General features: G+C 41.2%; 1 protein-coding gene across 3 annotated transcripts in view; it reads left to right on the top strand.

Moving 5' to 3' along the window:
- The window catches only part of DCN (decorin), a 40323-nt gene that overhangs the window by 6006 nt on the left and 13323 nt on the right, over positions 1 to 20994 (top strand). For all 3 annotated transcript variants that reach the window (XM_007524245.3, XM_016188629.2, XM_016188628.2), the window contains exons 3-4: positions 14528 to 14640; positions 20761 to 20974. In XM_007524245.3, the coding sequence (XP_007524307.1) occupies positions 14528 to 14640; positions 20761 to 20974 (327 nt within the window). The remainder of the gene's footprint in view (positions 1 to 14527; positions 14641 to 20760; positions 20975 to 20994) is intronic.

The following is a 20994-nucleotide window of genomic DNA, read 5'->3' as shown; positions in this document are numbered from 1 at the left end:
GGGAAGAGACTCTCACCCCCAACAGAGGCCTTTCCTTCATACACAAGGACCCTGGAGCCCTTCTACCCCACACCTCTCTTCCTCCTGTCCAAAACCTTTTGCTTTGGTGCAATCAGAATGTCCTTTCTTGTTTTGTTTGTTTATTTTTGCCTCCAGAGTTACCCCTAGGGAGCTCAGTGCTGGCACTAGGAATTCACTGCTCCTGGTGCAGATTTTCTTATTCCTGTTTTATAGGATAGGACAGAGAGAAATTTAAAGGGGGTGTGGATAGAGAGGGAGAGAGACAGAGAGACACCTGCAGACTAGCTTTACAGCTTGTGAAATGACCCCCCCCCCCGAGGTGAGGAGCTGAAGGCGCGAACTGGGATCTTTATGTATGCACTGGGATCTTTACTGTATGCACTTTACTGTATGCACTTAACCTAGTGTGCCACTACATGGCCCCCAGAATGTCCTTTCTAGAAGCACTAGTGTCACCAACTTCTATACTTGAGTAGAAATACAGAAAATCTAAAATATACCAAATAACTGCTTAAAACTAAGCACACTGAGATGACATCTTCAACACCACACTGACACAATTGTAAATAACCATTTTAAATCCACAGACATTGTATGTAGAAGTCATCTAAGAAAATGATGGACTCATTCAATAAATTATGGGCATTTTTTTCTGGATACTTGGGAGATAGAAATGTCACAGACAGTTATAAGCCCTTTTCCTTTGGCTCCTATGAATCGTATACTCACTACTGGTGGGATTAGATTACTATCAAATTTCACAAAAAAATTCTTTAAGCATCTAAATATTACCTACATTGTTAGTTGGGGAAGAAAATTAATGGAATTGAAAGCTCTGAAAAAGAGAATTGTCCTTTGGTGTATACTGTGTTTAAAAAAAAAAAAAAGAAAGAAAGAAAACAGGGAGCTGGGTGGCAGCGCAGTGGGTTAAGTGCACATGGCGCAAAGCATAAGGGCTGGTGTAAGGATCCAGGTTCGAGCCTCCGGCTCCCTACGTGCAGGAGGTCAATTCACAAGCAGTGAAGCAGGTCTGCAGGTGTCTATCTCTCCTCCTCTCTGCCTTCCCCTCCTCTCTCCATTTCCCTCTGTTCTATCCAACAACAACAATAGCTATGACAACAATAACAACTACAACAAGCACAACAGCAAGGGCAACAAAATGAGAAAAATAGACTCCAGGAGCAGTGGATTCGCACTGAGCCCCAGCAATAACCCTGGAGGAAAAAAGAAAAAAGAAAAGAGGAGAGGAGAGGAGAGGAGAGGAGAGGAGAAGAGAAGAGAAGAGAAGAGAAGAGAAGAGAAGAGAAGAGAAGAGAAGAGAAGAGAAGAGAAGAGAAAAGAGAAAAAAAGAAAAAAAAAGAAAACTACTGGTTAGGGGTAGATAGCATAATGGTTATACAAAGACTCTCTTGCCTGAGGCTCCAAAGTCCTAGGTTCAACCCCCACAACAAATTTATTTATTTATTTACTTAGACATTGTGAAATTGAGATCAAAAGGGGAGAGAGGGAAGGACAAAAAGAAAGACATCCACAGCACTACTTTATTGCTAGTGAAACCGATGGCTTAAACCCAGGTCCTTGTGCATTCAACCAGATGGGCCCAATACATATGCTATTAACAATGTGGAGGGTTCATATTATTTTTTAAAGGTTTGGTTGTTTATGATAGAGAAAGAGGGAGAGAAGACAAGAGTATCACTCTGTCATATGCAGTACTAGAGATCAAACTCAAGACCTTATGCTTGAAGGTCCAATCCTTTATCTACTGTATCACCACCTGAACAAGAGAAGGTTAATATTACACACACATACACACATACACACACACACACACACACACACACACACACACACACACACACACATCAGGTAGTGGCATACCTGGTTAAGTACACACATTACTTAATGACCTGGGTTGATCTCAAGTCCTCAGTCTCCACCTGCAAGGGAAAAGCTTCATGAGCGGTGAAGAAGGGCGTCAGGTGTTTCTCTATCTCTCTCTGCTCCTTCCCTCTCAATTTCTCTCTGTCTCTATCCAATAATAAATGAAAGAAAAATAATAATTTGTTAAAGCAGAGAGAGGGGGGCCAGGTGGTGGCGCATCTGGTTGAGTGCACACATCACAGTGAGCAAGGACCCAGGTTCAAGTTCCTGGCCCCCACCCGCAGAGGGAAAGCTTCACAAGTGGTGAAGCAGGGCTGCAGGTGTCTCTCTGTCTCTTCCCCTCTCTCTCTCCCCCTCTATATTTCTGCCTGTCTCTATCCAATAAAGAAAAATAAAGCAGAGAGAGAATGAGGGGTAAGGAGAGAGAAAAAGAGACACCTGCAGCCCTACTTCCCCTCTTGTGAACTTTCCTTCTGCAGGGGGAAGTGGGGGCTGAACCCAGGTCCTTTTGTTTTGGTGGCATGTTCTCAACTGGATACTGCCCAGCCCAGAGTTAAGATGTTTTAAGTTTTTTTTTTTTTTCGCAACATTTGCTTTACTTATATGGCACACATTTCATAAAGTTTAGCCCTGGTAAAAGTGATAGGGACAGTTTTCCAATTAGCTATTCTTTTAAAAAGGCCCAAATCTATGATTCAAGACTAAATAGACACTTGTAGCTTCGAGGAGTTCCAAGTACACTGATTTGGGCATCTCATAACACAACATAGTATCTTCTAGACATTACTGTGTCTCTCTAATTGTCAATTCCTTCCTTCTTTCCTTCCTCTCCCTCTTTCTTTCCCTTTCTCTATTTTTTAAATATTTACTTATTTATTTATTTATTTATTTATTTATTCATTCATTCATTCTCTCTTGTCGCCCTTGTTGTATTTTACTGTTGTTGTAGTTATTATTGTTGCTATTGATGTCACTGTTGTTGGATAGGGCAGAGAGAAATGGAGAGAGGAGGGGAAAACAGAGAGGAGAGAAAGACAGACACCTGCAGACCTGCTTCACTGCCTGTGAAGTGACACCCCTGAAGGTGGGAAACCGGGGGCTCGAATCGGGAACCTTACTATGGTCCTTGTGCTTTGTGCCACTTGTGCTTAACCTTAACCTGCTGCTCTACCGCCCTGTCCCTTCCTTTCTCTATTTTTTTTTTCTTCTAATTACCACTAGGGTTACCTCTGGGGCTCAGTGCTTGAGCGACTAATTCACTGCTTGCTCCCAGTGGGTATTTCTCCCTTTTTTTTTTTCTTTCATTTTGATAAGACAGAGAGAAAATGAGAGGGGAGGGAGAGATTGAGAAGGAGAGATAATATGAGACACCTACAGTCCTGTTTCACCTCTCATGAAGCTTCCGTCTATAGGTGGGATTGGTGGCTTGAAACCAGGTCCTTGCACATGGCAATACATGTAGTCAGCTGAGCACCCCGCCTGCCTCCCAATCCCATGCATAGACTCTCTGACTCACATATAAAAGAAGTAGTAGAGAAGGACAATTTGTTTGAAATAACCATAGCTAACTTAGACAACTGTGCTCAAGTTAGCAATGAGTTCAGCCAAATCACATTCAATTTTTAGGAATTTAAAGATAATATATCTGAATAGGAAGAGTGATCTACTTATCTTTTGAAATTTCTATTTATAATCTTACTAACTGCCTGACTTTTGCTCACTTTATGAAGTCGTCACACTGCTCAAAGCCTTACTTACCATCTTTACCTGTTGGGGGGGAGGCAGCTTTAGAGATCCTAGTATATGTGTTTGGTACCTTATATAGCAGAAGCTCTGTACATGTTTTATGTGATTATTCTGTGGAGTAAAAAGGAACGTAAAAGTGAAAATTAAGAAGCAAAGAAAAGGGTGTGGGGAAAAGATAGCATAATGTTTATGCAAAGAGAGTCTCATTCCAGGTTCAGTCCCCACCACCACCATAAATCAAAGCTGAGCAGTGCTCTGGGGAGTAAAAAGCAAAGGAAAAAAATGCATTGAGTTTTGGGATAGGAAATATCAGTGTTTATCTCTATGAAGGGTAATGTTTTCTTAAGAATTATCTGTACCAGAGCTTTTAATGAGCAGAAAAGAACAGTAATGTTAGGGCAAGGGCCCTTTGTTGTCTTAATATCTAAGCAATGAGTAATACAAATAAACATTTAAGTCTTGCTGCATATTCATTTTGATTGGGACATAACTGGTATGTTACATATTAGATTAAATTCGGTATTTGTATACTTTGGGAAAGTAATCAGCTAAGCCCAGTGAACCTCTGTCTCTTGACACTGCTACAATGAGTGTCTTTTGAGCAAGTCTTTTTAGGTCTGCTCTTATAGGAACTTTTGTTATTAAAATCTCTGACTACTTTTGCCACTGAGAACATTTTCTGAAGAAGTTGAGCAACATCAAAATTTAAGAGTTCTTTCAAAGCTAAGATGTAAAATTAAAACTGAGTCATTACTCCATGGGAAAAATGTGGGCCATTTTTAGGGCCGGGTGGTGGCACACCTGGTTGAGTGTCCTTGTTACAAGGCACAAGGACCTGGGTTCCAGGCCCCAGGCCCCACCTGCAGGGGGAAAGCTTTGCAAGTGGTGAAGCAGGGCTGCGGGTGTCTCTCTGTCTCTCCCTATCACCCCCTTCCTTCTTGATTCCTGGCTGTCTCTATTAAACAAATAAAGGTAATTAAAAAATAATGATAATAAAGAAAAATGTGGGACACTGGGGAAGGCATATAAATTGTTTGTACCTCCCAGCTCTAATTAACTAGATACTGTTAGAATGTACGTTTTCTGGGGCACGGGGAGTGAGAGAATAGAAATCCTTCAGTCTTTCCATGACTTGAACTTGTAATTTGACCCGAGATTTTATGAGGCTCCTATCTTTTTTCTTTATCTATTCTCCTTAGTCCTCAAGTGGTTCACTCTTAGTTATAACATTTAACACAGGATGAGACATTTCACAAGCCTATGAGTTACTTAAAATAAAATAATAAAAATCACAAAGCAATTCATTTGTGTCCCTGCTTTTTATTTCATTTTCAAAGGGTATTTTACTTCTGTTTACTTATTTTTTTTTATGAGAGACATACAGGGAGAGGTTGAGGAGAAGAGAAGGAGAGAGAGAGAGGGGGGTGGGGAGGAGAGAGACACTGACTAGAACATTAATTAGTGAGTTTTATTTTATGGTGGTGCCAGGGATTGAACCTGTGACCTCTGGGTCTTCAGGCATGCATGCACATTGGTGCTTTAACAGGTTGTTTGATCTCCCTGACTCCCCCACCCCCACCCCTAACCCCAATCTCTTCTAAAAGATTTGTTTATTATTAATTAGAGAGTGTGAGATGATCACTCTGGCCTATGAGGTGCTGAGGATTAAATTTTGGACATCATCCTTGTAAATCCTGCATTTAAAAAAATATATGTATTCCCTTTTGTTGTCCTTGTTTTTCATTGTTGTTGTAGTTGTTGTTGTTGTCGTTGTTAGATAGGACAGAGAAATGGAGAGAGGAGGGGAAGACATAGAGAGGGGGAGAGAAAGACAGACACCTGCAGACTCGTTTCACTGCCTGTGAAGCGACGCCTCTGCAGGTGGAGAGCCGGGGGCTCAAACCCGGATCCTTACACCGGTCTTGCACTTGGCGCCACGTGCGCTTAACCCGCTGCGCTAAGCCTGGACTCCCTATCCTGCATTTTAAAACCTATTGCTGCTTCCACGTGGTGATTGGGTGTAGAACCTTGGTCCTTACACATAGCAGAGCGTGTACACTACCAGATGAACAATCTCTCAGACATCTATTGATTAATTCTTACAAATATATTTCAGAAATGTTGAAATGCTCAGCTGGGAGGTGATTAAAACCAAAGAGCTCACAACCAAGGGAGCAGGGGCACCTGTCTCTCTCTTTTAAAAAAACGTATTATTGGATAGGGACAGAGAGAAACTGAGAGGGAGATGAGAGGGAAAGAGGCAGAGAGACACTTGCAGCCCTGCTTCATCACTCGTGAAGTTCTCCCTCTGCAGGTGGGGACCAGGGCCTTGAACGTGTCCTAGCACTCTGTAATGTGTGCACTTAACCAGGTGCACCAACGCCTGTCCCCTGTGTCTCTCTTTCTCTACCCTGATCTCTCCCCATTTCCTCTATTTCTAGCTCTAGCAGAAAAATAAATAATAAAGTGGTTACAATACTATTAAAAGTGTTTACAAAGCAAAGCACTTTGGTCATATAATTAATACCTCTCAACTCAGGTTCTGCTTTATGATTTATTTTGAAGCTTTCAAAATGTGTTTCCTCAGTTGATAAATGGGAATATATTTCATTTCAACAGGTAATAATAGAAAATATCTGCAAAGGCATTTCTCTAGCTTTTTTTTTTTTTTCCATTTCAGTCAGCTAATACCAGGAGATTATTTCTATTTTCTTTGGGACTGATAATCTCTGACAAGCACACTTTATAGCACTGTCTAAAAGACTAGCCCTTTTTCTCTCCCCCACAGTAGTCCAATTTCCTCTAAATATGAATAAACAAGAATTAGACAATTGTACAATTATCAAGAAATTTGATTTAGCCAAACACCCTCTGAAAATATTTGGTGTGGTTGAGTGGGTTACAATGAAACATGTTTATCTATTTTATAATCACAAATGATTCATGTCCTATGTTGTTAGTCCCCTGGAGACTACACCACAAGTTGGAACATTTTATTTTGCCATGTAAAAACACTCCAGACAATTACTGTTCCTGAAAATGGCCCTGACATTTAAATGCAGCTGACATGTACATCTGTGAAAGTCTTGGACCAGCTAAATAAATAGCTCTGTTGAACAGTGCACTCTTTGGGCTGTGCACAGCCCAGGTTCAAGCCTGGCCGGCACCACACTGCAGGAATCTAGGCGCTCTCCCTGCTCCTCTTTCTTTATCTCTAGAACCGTCTCAGCTAAAATCTAGCCATTTACATGGTATGGAGCTGCTTTTCTTCTTTTTAATCATGTTACTTCAGCTAGTAAAAACTGTTTTTATGGGGAGTCAGCGGTAGCACAGCAGGTTAAGCGCACGTGGCGCAAAGCACAAGGGCTGGTTGAAGGATCCTGGTTCAAGCCCCCGGCTCCCCACCTGCAGGGGAGTCGCTTCACAGGCCGTGAAGCAGGTCTGCTCAGGTGTCTTTTCTCTCCCCCCTCTGTCTTCCCCTCCTCTTTCCATTTCTCTCTGTCCTATCTGACAACAATGACATCAGTAACAACAACAATAACTACAACAATGAAAAACAAGACAACAAAAGGGAAAATAAATATTAAAAAAAAATGTCTTCATGATTACCACTTGCCTCTTATTGGGGGCAGACTGATTTTCCAGAGGCTGAATTTATACATGGGGTAAATTTATCATAACACTTAATTTTTTTTTGCTTCCAGGGCTTGGTGTCAGCACTAAGAATTCACTGCTCCTCGTAGCCATTTTCTTTCCCATGGTATTGGATAGGACAGAGAGAAATTGAGAGAGTAGGAGGAGACAGAGAGGGATGGAGAGAGAAAGAGAGACACCTGTAGACTTACTTCGCCTGGATCCTCATGTGGGACCTTGGGTTTCATGCTGTATGTACTTAACTTGGTGTGCCACCATCACTGACCCCCTCTCCCTCCCCTTCCCCATAAGAGTTTGTTGATCAATTCAGCCAAGATTAAGTCAGGACTGATTTGTAGTAGGGACTGAAAGGTTCTGGACTCTTAGTTGATTTCATTGTTTCTCTCTGGCTTTGCAAAAGCAGGGGTGGGATAATTCCACTTAGAGATTCAGATACATCCAAAGGGCATCTCAGAAACAGTGTCAGAAAGAAGCCACACTGAGTGTATTCCAGAGGGTTGCCTCCATTAACACTGGACAGATCCATAGATAAAGTCTGAGTAACGCTTATAGGAGACCAGGTAACTAAGTCTCCTACCTCAAGGGGTTAAAGATGTGGAGGAGGAAGACAGGCCAGGAAGGGAAGGACAAAGGAAGCATCTGTCTCCTTAGCCTGACAGAGGAAGACACAAACCCTGGTTTCCTTCCCAATCCCAGTGGGAGAGCAGGAGAGCGAAACAGCTGTGAGAGATGAAGGTCTTTGGTTAGAGGACAGCTGTGATGCATTCTCTTCTGAAGGTCCCAGACTCTAGAGAACCAGCTGGGAACAGGTCAGCTGTAATGTCAAATCTCTGGGTAAAAGAGACAACTTTTATTCTTTCAGAAGAGTATCTAAAAGGTCATTTATTGCCTTGAAACCAAAGACCAACAAAATTGCATCCGTTTTTAATCAGGTCTTTAAAAGAAAATATCCTGTGGCTTCTACATGTTAGCACTCAAGGTTCAGATGGTGCTGGACCTGGTCTTGCTTGAGACTGCTCTGAGTCTGTCTACTTGCAGGCTTTCAGTGGTAATCAATACTTTTCTCGAGTGTCAGCCATAATCTGTATCATAGCTAATCAATTTATTTCAGATTCTTTGATCTATGTCTTCTAGAGTCTTCTTTTTTTTCTTGGATAGGACAGAGAGACAGAGAGAGGAAGAGAGAATAAAGAGACACCTGCAGAACTGCTTCACTGCCTGTGAAGCGACCCCCGTGCAGGTGGGGAGCCGGGGGCTGGAGCCTGGATCCTTGTGTAGTCACTATGTGTACTTACCCCGTGCACCACCACTGGCCCCAAGGAAGAAACGGGGCTGGGGACCAGGCAGTGGCACACCTGGTAAGTGCAAAGACCAGCACAAGGACAGAGGTTAGAGGCCCCTGCTCACCACCTGCAGAGGGGGACACTTCACAAGCCACAAGGCAGGGGGGTGGGTATCTTTCTCCCTCTCCCTCTCCCCCCTTATTTTTCTCCTCTGTCCTATTGTATAAAATAGAGATGGGGGAGAAATAAAAACAAGAGGCTTACATGTTTTTAGCTTATTTGAGAAACAACTCAGCTCAAATGAAAGCAGAGGGGGGAATCTTCTCTGTCTCAACCTTGGATCTAACTGCCACCTCAGCCACTTTTTTTGAGGGAAACCTGCATTCATCAGGTAGAAAGGTTTTTAGGGTGAGGATAACACCACTATATCATACTTTAGTCACATGCCCCAGACTCAAATGGTTGACCTTTTTTTTTTTTTTTTTTTTTGGCTAATTACTATTGAAGATAGCATTATGAAACATTGTTAGAAATCAGTAAGAGGGGGCCAGCCGGGCTGTAGCTTAGCGGGTTAAGTGTGCATGGAGCAAAGCACAGGGACTAGCGGTGCCAGTTCCAGCCCCTGGTTCCCCACCAGCAGGGGGGTCACTTCACAAGAGGTGAAACAGGTCTGCAGGTGTCTGTCTTTCTCTCTCCCTCTCTGTCTTCTCCTCCTCTCTTGATTTCTCTCTTTCCTATCCAGCCACAGTAACAACAACAACAACAAGGGCAACAAAAGGAAAGATGCCCCCCAGGAGCAGTGGATTCCTAGTGCAGGCACCAAACTCCAGCAATAACCCTGGTGGCAAAAAGGAAGAAAGAAATCAGTAAGAATAACTCTTTCTCTTTTTATCCCTATCACAGGGCATTAAAAAAAATAAAAAGCTTTCGGGCAACCTATGCTTTCTCTAATATAACGTTTACCAGATTGCTGGAATTTGTTGCCAGAACAATGTTCTCCATCACTAGAACAACAGAAGAGAACAAACCCAATTATTATAACGTTTTGCTTCAGAACTTTCTGGTAACTCTGTCACAAGTAGAGTGCTAATCACCTTCATAAACAACTCTATTTAAAGACAAATTTTCATCCCAGAATTGGAGAACTATACTGAATAATTAAGAAGAACTTCGGAAGCAGTTGCACCTTAATGAAAAATTTGGAATTATATTAGAGAATACTCATCAAAAAAAAAAAAAAGAAAAAAACATGAAATTTATGAAACCAGTCTGTTTCCAATATTCCTGTTGAATGTGGTTACCTCCAAACCCTGGTTCTTGACGCGCTGTTTTTACTTTGCTCATGACTCAAGAAAGTTCAGAAATGTAAAGAGGACTCCACAGAGCTGTTCTCACTTTGTGTCTCTGATACATAGGCTCCAGGTGTTGACAGGGGCTGGGGAGTTGAGAAGACAGATTCTTGGGATGGGAAGGGAGGGTGGGGAGGGGGGCTCAGATACTCTGGAGCATGGCAAATGGCCTTTCCAGTGTGGGCAGACTGCATACGGGGCTCATGGCATCTCCTAGGGTAAGCCCCCACTAGAAGAATCAAATAGGTGGTCCGGGAGATGGCATAGTGGATAAAGCACTGGACTCTCAGCACATGAGGTCCCAAGTTCAATCTCTGGCAGCACATGTACCAGTGTGAAATGTGCTTCTTTCTCTCCTCCTATCTTTCTCATTAATAAATAAATAAATCAATATTTTAAAAAATGGAATCAAGGGAGTCAGGTGTTAGTGCAGCGGGTTAAGTGCAGGTGCACAAAGCACAAGGACTGGCGTGAGGATCCCGGTTTGAGTCCCCTGCTCTCCACCCACAGAGGGTTCACTTCATAGGCTGTGAAGGAGGTCTGCAGGTGTCTGTCTTTCTCTCCCCTTCCTTCCTCCATTTCCCTCTCTCCTATGCAACAACAATAATAACTTCAACAATTACAACAACAATAACTACAACAATAAAACAACAAGGGCAACAAAAGGGCATAAATAAATATTTAAAAAATGGCATCAAATAGAAGTTGTACGGAATTTTCTTTAAAAATATTTATGTGGGAGTCGGGCTGTAGCACAGCGGGTTAAGCGCAGGTGGCTCAAAGCACAAGGACCGGCATAAGGATCCCGGTTCGAACCCCGGCTCCCCACCTGCAGGGGAGTCGCTTCACAGGCGGTGAAGCAGGTCTGCAGGTGTCTGTCTTTCTCTCCTCCTCTCTGTCTTCCCCTCCTCTCTCCATTTCTCTCTGTCCTATCCAACAACGACAACAACAATAAAAGCTACAACAATAAAACAACAAGGGCAACAAAAGGGAATAAATAAATAAAATAAATATTAAAAGAAAAAAAGAAAGAAAAAATAAAATAAAATAAAATAAATAAAAATATTTATGTATGCATTTTACTAGGAAGAGAGAGAGAGAAGGAAAGGACTAGTTTGGGTGTGCAGTTCCAGGTACTGAACACATACAAGTCCCAGTTTTTACCCAAGTCCTAGGCTTGTGACACGGAGTGACCAGAGCACTGTTCAGCTTTGGCATATGTGCTTCACAGAATCCACCTGGGGGGGGGGGTTTCCTGCACACAACTTCAGAGCTCAACTGTTCTCCTGTCCCCTGGAAGGCTATCTCTCCTGCCCTCTATAGTTGTTATGCTATGCCAGTCATTCCCATCACATTCCATTTTGAAAGTGTGTGTAGTGTTCTTGGCACAGATAAATGTTACACCAGGAAGGGGGAAGGCTGGTTGGTAGTACAGGCAGTTGAATACACATGTACCATGTACAAGGATCTCAGTTCAAATCCCCAGCTCCCCATCTGCAGAAGGGATGCTTCCCATTCCGCAAAGCAGGTCTGAGGATGTCTCTCTTTCTCTCACCCTCTCTAGCTCCCCCCTTTTCAATTTCTCTCTGTCCTATGCAATAAAATGAGAAAAAAATGGAGACAGAGCAGTGGATTTGTAGTGCTGATTCTAAGCCACAGCGATAACCCTGGAGGTTGGGGGGGGGGGAGAGAAAGGGAGAGAAAAAGGAGCTTCACAAGTGTTGAAGCATTGTTGCAGATGCCTGTCTCCCTTCCCTCCCCTTTCTTCTATTTTTCTCTGGCTGTCTCTGTAAGAAAAGGGAAGCAGTGGCTGCCAGCAGTGGTGCAGTCATTGTGGTAACCACTTGAGTCCCAGAAACAGCAAAATCTAATTAATTAATTAACTAGTTAATTAATTAATTGAGTATAAGTAGCATACCAGGTGGAGTGCTGAGTAGCTGGAGCATCTTGACCTAGTCAAGTTCAGCCAGGAAGCACCTTATTATTTTTTTTTAGATTTTTAAAAAATATTTATTTCCTTTTGTTGCCCTTGTTTTATTGTTGTAGTTATTATAGTTGTTGTTATTGATGTCATCGTTGGATTGGGCAGAGAGAAATAGAGAGAGGAGGCGAAGACAGAGAGGGGGAGAGAGAGAAAGACACCTGCAGACCTGTTTCACTGCTTGTGAAGTGACTCCTCTGCAGGTGAGGAGCCGGGGGCTCCAACTGGGATCCTTAAGCTGGTCCTTGCACTTTGCCCCACCTGCGCTTAACCCGCTGCACTACCGCCGGACTCCCAGGAAGCGCCTTATTTAGCACCTTATTAAGTTTCTGTTTATCTGTGAAAAGGGAGTCTTGGACTATCTTAGGAGTTCTCTGATGTCTGGGACAAGTTAAACATTTTTGAATGATGAACCAGTTCATTTTTTACTAAGTTCAGAGTCAAATCTATTCATACCACAACACCCTGCCACTTCTAACAGAATCTTTTAAAAAGAAGCCATATTGCAAGTGGAGGCTGGAATTAGTCTCAGAAACGTGTGTGATAATTTATACTAAAACTAAACCAAGTACTCTTAATTTTGATAGACTTACAGGAATCGGATCGTGCATTTGAGAGCCACAGAGGAACTGATGTTTAAGGGCCCTCACATTTCTGACATTCTCAGAACTCACAGTTATCCCAGTCAATCCCCTGACTATAAATTGAATACAGTTGTCCTACAAACTAACTAAACAGCATGTCCTTGGGTCTGATGTCAGTACACTGGTTGTTGTGGACACAGGTCTAAGTGGAAAATGACCATGCTGGAAAGCCAGGAGAGCAGGTGAACGTTATCACTCCTAGTTCTGCCATTAAACACTCACAAAAAAAAAAAGCTCTGTAAAAATGAAATCATCATACCAGTTTACTTATCTCATCGACCTATGAGAAGATAACATATTTCTAATTTCTGTAAACTATAAAGCTACCCTTAAATTACTGATATGTGAAAGTCCCTTCAATTTGCTATGAATTTACCAGTAATTCAGATTGTAGAGATATGATTTTAAGATCAATCTCTTAAGAACTAAACTACACACTCACAAATATGAAGGCATGGTGACTGTCAAATCATCAAACAAAAGTACAGAATTCATCCCAAGCACATCTTGTTATAAAATTCTAGGATGACAGCATAATCAAAACTGTCAGCCATACTCAGGGATATAATTTTTCTCCCTCTCCAAATAAAACATTTCTCTCCACTTTTTAATTGAGCACATATGAGGAGAGCTATTCGTATATAAGTCCACAAAATATTAAAAGAAACTGTAAGTCGAGAAGAAATCTTTGACAAAGAAATCCACAAAGAAACAATGAAACGTTGCCAGTTAACTTTTTTTTTTCTTTGAAAGGACATGTGCCTTTTCTTGGTTGGAGAACGCTAATTACCAAAGACTTGGCAGAAAGCTTCTCTTAATTGCATGAAATTAGCACATTGACATTTCTGGAAATAGCAATGATCATAACTATACAGTACAGCTCAAAATATCCTCCCACAAGGAAGATGTCCCCTCACTGAAAACTCTTTACTCGTCTTATTTATCTCTCTGTGATTTCTCTAGTGAGTTCTTGCAACAGTCTGTTCATGAGTCCAGCATGAACTGCACTTTGAGAATCGAATGGATAAGACTAGTCATCACTGAACCGGGAACCGGACACCCCCCACACACATACACACAACAAAGAGAACAAAACAACTAGAGGGAAATGAGCAAAATAAGTCTGGCAAGAGTTCAGAAGGCAATTCTAGATATATTCATTGTATCTCCATAACAGTGAACCAGATATATAGGATGAAAAACTGGAAAAATGACTCTTCCAGTAGAGCACTTTAAAAAAGTATATCTTTTAGGGGGTCAGGTGGTGGCACACCCAAGAAGTGTACAAAGTACTAAGGGCAAGGACCTGGGTGAGGATCCGGGTACAAGACCCCCCCCCACACACACACACACCAGTAGGGTGGGGATCCATTCACAAGTGGTGAAGCAGGTCTGCAGGTGTCTCTTCTTTTCTGTCTCCCCTCCTCTCTCAGTTTCTCATTGTCCTATCCAATCTTCTTCTAGCGTTTGCCCTTCTTCCCTTCTTCCGTAGCCAGTCAACAGCGTCAGGTTGAAAGCTGTCAGGAGCTGCTTGTTGCTGGCTTTGAAAGTGACTGGGATCCATGTGGATTCAGTCGGCTAGGAAGGATCGTCAGTTTCCCCAATGAATGGGTACTCACGGGATGCACAACGAGGAGGTCGATCCAATGCATCTGGTCCTATCCAATAAAGTGGGGGAAAATGGCTGCCAGGGGCAGTGGGTTCTCAGTGCCGGCACCTAACCCCAGGGGTAACCCTGGAGGCAAAAATAAGGAAATAAATAAAAATACTTTTTATATCAGGTAGTTCAAGCTATAACTGTTCAAACTGTACAATGAAGTGAGCTGTGCAAAAGTAAAAAAAAATGAAATTGCTACTGCACCACCAGTCTCTTGGCAAATATCGCCTCTGTAGCTTGATACTCACAAGTGCCTTTTCGCTGACTTTTTTTTTTTTTTTTGACACTTGCTTTTCCTTTCCTGCTAGGTCTGGACAAAGTGCCAAAAAGCCTTCCCCCAGACACAATGCTTCTGGACCTGCAAAACAACAAAATCACCGAAATCAAAGACGATGACTTTAAGAACCTCAAGAACCTTCATGTAAGAATTTGTCTTTAATTCTGCAAGATAACTTTTTTTTGTAATTAAATTTATTCAGGGTCAAATGTACTAGATGGTAACAAAGATTTATCTCTGCATGTAGCACATTCTGTTTTTGTGAACATCATAATCGCCAATCCCTCACAACTCACTAACTTCAATTACAAATGCCCATATAACTCAAGAATTTACCTTTTAAAACACTGTATCTTAATTGGCTCTCATCTTTAAGGAACAGGAGTCTGTGTCTTCACAGCTGGAATTCATTTCAATAGGGGAACAAAATATGAAGTCTATAGATTCACTTTAACCTCTGGTATTTCTTGATGTCTCTGTTTTCATTATTTTTCCCCTTTAATTTTTTGTCTTTATTTATTTATTGTTAGATAGAGACAGAGAGAAATTGAGAGGGGAGGGGAAAAAAGAGAGGTAAAGAAACAGAGAGACACTTGTAGCCTGTTTCACCACTCATGAAGGTTTCCTCCTGCAGGTGGGGACCAGGGGACTTGAAACCATGTCTTTGCACACTGTAATGTGTGCTTAGCCAGGTGTGCCACCACCTGGGAGTTATAGATGATTTTTTAAAAAATATTTTATTTATTTATTCATGAGAAATGATAGGAGAGAGAGAAAGAACCAAACATCACTCTGGTACATATGCTGCCAGAGATTGAACTTGGGACCTCATGCTTGAGAATCCAATGCCTTATCCACTGCACCACCTCCCAGACCATGTTATAGATGATTTTTATAAATACTGAAGTATTGGCACCCAGAAGAACAAAAAAGGCATATTCACTCACACTTTATTAATACAATTTATTAAGATAAACTTACCCTCACATATCCATATGCATAGTTGTCTATTTAACCATCAAATTTTTACTTTGCATTTAAGATTATGCATGCATTGCCTTTAAACTTATTTTATTTTATTTATTCCCTTTTGTTGCCCTTGTTGTTTTTTATTCTTATAGTTATTGTTGTTGTTGTTCTTGTTGGATAGGACAGAGAGAAATGGAGAGAGGAGAGGAAGACAGAGAGAGGGAGAGAAAGACAGATACCTGCAGACCTGCTTCACCGCCTGTCAAACAACTCCCCTACAGGTGGGGAGCCGGGGGGCTCGAACCGGGATCCTTATGCTGGTCCTTGGGCTTTGCACCACCTGTACTTAACCCGCTGCACTACCGCCCGACTCCCCCCTGAGATATTTTATTGTAACTTCATCTTTTTATTTTCATTATATCAGGTATATTGCCCTATACATTTTGGTCATGGTACCAGGAATAAAAAAACTCAGGAATTACATATACATATTGCTCAGCTAGTGATCCCCTGCAGCTAGAGCTCTGAACCTGGGACCCCACAATGTACCTGTACTGTCACAGTGCTGTCCTGAGTTCTGTCCCAGCAGTCTGCTTCTCTGCCCTGGTTCCACAGGGGTTAGCTGACGGTCATACCAACTAGTCTCATCAACGGATATTTGTACTAGAGTTGCAATCAGTGGGGAAAAAATACATACACACACACACACACACACACACATATATATGTGTATATGTGTATATACATATATATGTGTATATACACATATATATATGTATATACATACATATATATTAAAAAGTTAAATTATACATAAGTTTGCTTTTATTTTCAAAAGCTCACCTTTTTAAAGAACAGTATTCCATTACTCTAACCCCAACTTCCTGCCTATTGAAGTACAGGCTCACTCATTTGCTTCACTCCCTCATGTCATTAAATCAGATCTATTTAGTTTCTGGGATGTTCTCATTACATCTGGCACTTGTAATAGGATGTTCTTTTTTTTCCAAGTCCCCCATGAAGGATGTCTTTAGGCAACCAGCATCCTGCTAATCTCTTTCTACTTCAAAGTAGACAGAGGAAGAGGAAAAAGAGTGTATTAGGGTTTCTGGCCATTGAGAGGATGCTAAGTTGCTATTTTCTGTTTCTCTTTCATGCATAATCATGTATATCCTTGTTATTATGCAAATGAACATCATAGTTTTAGTCAAGAACCGCCCTTAGAACAAGAAAGAGGGAGAGAAATTAAAGTATAGCAATGATTAAAGACAGAGGGGGTTTAACACAAACTGTTCGTTTCTCGGTCATTTCATCAATAGAGAACTCACTGTGGCTCAGTAGGGGTGACGCATGTTGTCTAAGAGTAGTTTTCCTATTACATTTAGGTAGAAAAATTATCCTCTATATCACAATATAAAATGAATTCAGCGGTGCCTAAAAGAGGATGCATTTTTATTGAATTGAAACAATCTTGTAAGTCCATTTTCATTTTCAATGCAAATCAACAAAAAATATTCAGGCATTGATGAATAACACTTCCTTATCTATATTATTCATTTCTTACTTGATATATAGTTAGTTAATCCAAAGTCTTAGAAACTGCTTTTGTTTTGTTGTTGCTGCTGCTGTTTCTGTGTTTTTTGTTTTTTTAATACTTTGTTTACTCATTTTTAATGAAAGAGACACAGAGAGAAAAGATATACACAGAAAGCTACCAGAGCACTGCTCAGCTCTGGTTTATGGTGGGGCTGGGGAATGAACCTGGGACTTTGGAGCCTCAGGTTTGAAAGTCTTTTGCATAACTGTTATGCTATCTCTCCAGCCCTTGTTCCTGTTTTTGTAACCCTAACCCTATTCCATGCATTGCCTTTCCTCTCCTGTGTCACTAAGCATCATCACCTCCAGTCCCATCCATTTTGTCCCAAAGGACACAATATCATCTCTTTTTGATAGCAAAGTAGTATTCCATGGGGTACATATCTGTTAACTTCTTTAGCCAGTCATGTATGGTTTGGCATGTTGGTTGTCCCCACTCTTGCTATTGTGAACATAGGAGTGCATATGTCCCTTAGAACTAGTGTTTGCATGAGTTCTCTTGATAAACCTGCTTATACATGAGAAGCAGCCAAGCACAGAGAAAGTAAGATGTCTGCTCACAGTACAGAGTAAGTAGAAGCCAGAGTTTCTTAGGGATACTAAGACTTGAATCTGGGTGCTGATGATTTCCTGTGGGCATTTTACTGACCCTAAACACAATACTTGGCATAATGGAAGTCCCACATATTTGAATTTAGAGAAAGGTACACATACAATTGAGTAAAATTCCAAATAGTTCAGATTTATTTATTTATTTATTTTTGCTTTTTGCCTCCAGAGTTATTTCTGGGGCTTGATGCCCGCCCTAGGAATCCACTGATCCTGTGGGCATTTTTCTTTCTTTTTCTCTTTCTTTCTTTTTTTGGATAGGACAAAGAGAAATCGAGAGGGGGAGGGGAAGAAAAAGATAGACACCTGCAGACCTGTTTTCACTGCTTGTGAAACGACCCCCCTGCAAGTGGGGAGCCGGGACTCCAATCAGGATCCTTAAGCTGGTCCTGTACTTTGTACTATGTGTACTTAACCTGCCCTCTCCCCTAAAATGTTTATTTGTTTAATTACATGGATACTTTAGATATTTCTCCTCTGATTCCAGCTTTACAGTTTCCTTGGACATTTTGCTTAAGATCAATTTGCTATGAGTTCAACCTCCTATGTCTTGTAACTGTCTGCAAAACTCATTGGCACTTAGGAAGATTTTGTTTTAATCAAGCATGCATCATTTAGAACTAGAGCTAGCAGCTAAGAGGCTATGTTCCTTGTAGTAAGTTTTTAATTAGCCAAATAGAGTTAACAACATGAGAATGTGTATGAGTCAGTTAACCAGCGGCTGTTCCTTTCAAAATCATTCTTTCATTTTCCAAGATTAAAAGTTCTCACTGTTCTAAAAGTATATGACAGAAAATAAGAATTTCTTTCTTTCTTTCTATTTATTTATTTATCTCCAGGGTTATTCCTGGGGCTTGATGCCTACACCAAGAATCCATTGCTCTTGGAGGTTATTCCCTCCCCCTTTTAAAAAATCTGTTTTATCATTGTTATGGTTATTATTATTGTTGTTCTTGTTGGATAGGACAGAGAGAAATGGAGAGAAGAGGGGAATATGGCAGGGGTGGGGGGAGAAAGACAGACACCAGCAGAACTGCCTTTCACCCACCGCTTGTGAGGCAACAAGCCTGCAGGTGGGCAGCTGGGGCTCGAACTGATATCCTTACGCCAGACCCTGAGTTTAGCACCATGTGTGCTTAACCCACTACACTACCGCCCAATCCCTGAACATAAGAATTTATTAGATCTATATAAAACAATACTGAATCCCTTAGTAGGTATGACGAAAGAGTTTACACACTGTTGATGCAGATATGCAGATCAGTCATAGAAGAAGCATTGGTTCAGGAAAAGCTGTGTTTGTTACGATTGATTTTTAGATGTTATAGTCATAGAAATTCAATATGTGTATAAATAGTGGACTCAGATTAATTATATATATTGGCAAAAATCTTAAAACAAAAATTTAAAATCATCAAAAATATTAACATATCTGTTATATAAAACCTTTCAATGTAAACATGCAAAAATAGAAGAAAATATATATTAAGGCTCTGGATAGCATTTTAACTCTGCCTTTATCCCAAGAACTTCCTAAAATGTAATGAGATGGGGAGTCGGTGGTAGTGCAGCAGGTTAAGCGCACGAGGCGCAAAGCGCAAGGACCAGCGGAATGATCCCGGTTTGAGCCGGGCTCCCCACCTGCAGGGGAGTCACTTCACAGGCGGTGAAGCAGGTCTGCAGGTGTCTGTCTTTCTCTCCTCCTCTCTGTCTTCCCCTCCTCTCTCCATTTCTCTCTGTCCTATCTAACAATGATAACAACAATCTAACATCAATAACAACAACAATAATAACTACAACAATAAAAAAACAAAGGCAACAAAAGGGAAAATAAATAAAATAAATGTGATGAAATGAAATGTGATCACATAATTCTTTCCTCCTCCAATACAGCAAATTGTAAGAAAATAAAAAGAAAATCTAACTTTCCCAGTGACAGACAGAAGTGAAGCCATGAACTAAAATTTAGTGTAGCAATATATGGCTGAATTTTTGGAAAAACATTACATTTGTGAGTCTTCAAGAAAAGTTTACTCTTCCATGGCTACTGATAGGATACACTGGTGCCACACTTTTTGAACTTTGTTTTTTTTTTAATCTAAGACATTTTGTTTATAACCAGGATTATTGCAGGGGCTCAGTGTCTGCACAACAAATCTGCCTGAACAAAGAGAGGGAGAGAGACAGACACTTGTAGTAGTTATTTCACTTACTGTAAAGTCACCTCCCTGCAAGCGGGGAGGACGGGGTCTTGAACCCTGGTTCTTGGACATGGTAATGTATGGTTCAACCATACGTTTATAGTGGAATTCATGATAAGTCAACTGGGATGGACTTCTAGGGTTGAACTCTGACTCTTTTTTTTCTTTCATTCTTTCAAAGTACGTTTTTGGTAGGTAGGTAGATAAAATGTCATTTTTTTAATTTTTAAAAATTATCTTTATTTATTTATTGGCTAGAGACAGCCAAAAACTCAGAGGATAGGTGATAGAGAGGGAGAGAGACAGAGAGACACATGCAGCCCTGCTTCACCACTTGTAAAGCTTCCACCCTGCTGTGGGGAGGGGGGTTTGAACCTGGGTCCTTGTGCATTGTATCATGTGTACTAAACCAGGTGCACCACCACCTGTCCTGATCTTATCACAGTACTCTCTCTCTTTTTAAATTCCTGATGTCCAGGTCCTCATACATTTTTTTAAAAAATTATTATGTTTATTTATCTATTGAATAGAGACAGCCAGAAATTGAGAGGGAAGGGGGTAATAGAAAGGTAGGGAGACAGAGAGACACCGGCAGCCCTGCTTCACCAGTCACAAAGCTTTTCTCCTGCAGGTGGGGACCAGGGGCTTGAACCCAGGTCCTTGTGCCTTGCAATACGTGTGCTCAACCAGGTACGGCACCACCCGTCCCGTCCCCATATATTTCACACACCAGTTTTGTTTTGTTTTTCCCCTTCCTGACTTCTCACAACTTTACAGATATCCCTGCTAGTCCTCGGAATACAGACCAGAGAGTATTTACTTCATAGAAATAGTGCGGTGGGGTGGAGGTTGTTGGGATTCAAGAGATGTTTTTGTTCACTATCCACAGGCACTGATCCTTGTCAACAACAAAATCAGCAAAATCAGCCCTGGGGCATTTACACCTTTGGTGAAACTGGAAAGATTGTATCTGTCCAAGAATCACTTGAAGGAGTTGCCTGACAAAATGCCCAAAACTCTCCAGGAGCTTCGTGCCCATGAGAACGAGATCACCAAAGTGAGAAAAGCCGTGTTCAATGGGATGAACCAGATGATTGTCATAGGTACAGACATCCTTGTAGCT

The sequence above is a fragment of the Erinaceus europaeus genome, chromosome 7 (genome assembly GCF_950295315.1).
Source record: "Erinaceus europaeus chromosome 7, mEriEur2.1, whole genome shotgun sequence".
NCBI classification, from domain to species: Eukaryota; Metazoa; Chordata; class Mammalia; order Eulipotyphla; family Erinaceidae; genus Erinaceus; species Erinaceus europaeus.
The sequence above is the reverse complement of the archived record's forward strand: the minus strand, read 5'-3'. Positions and strand labels throughout refer to the sequence as shown.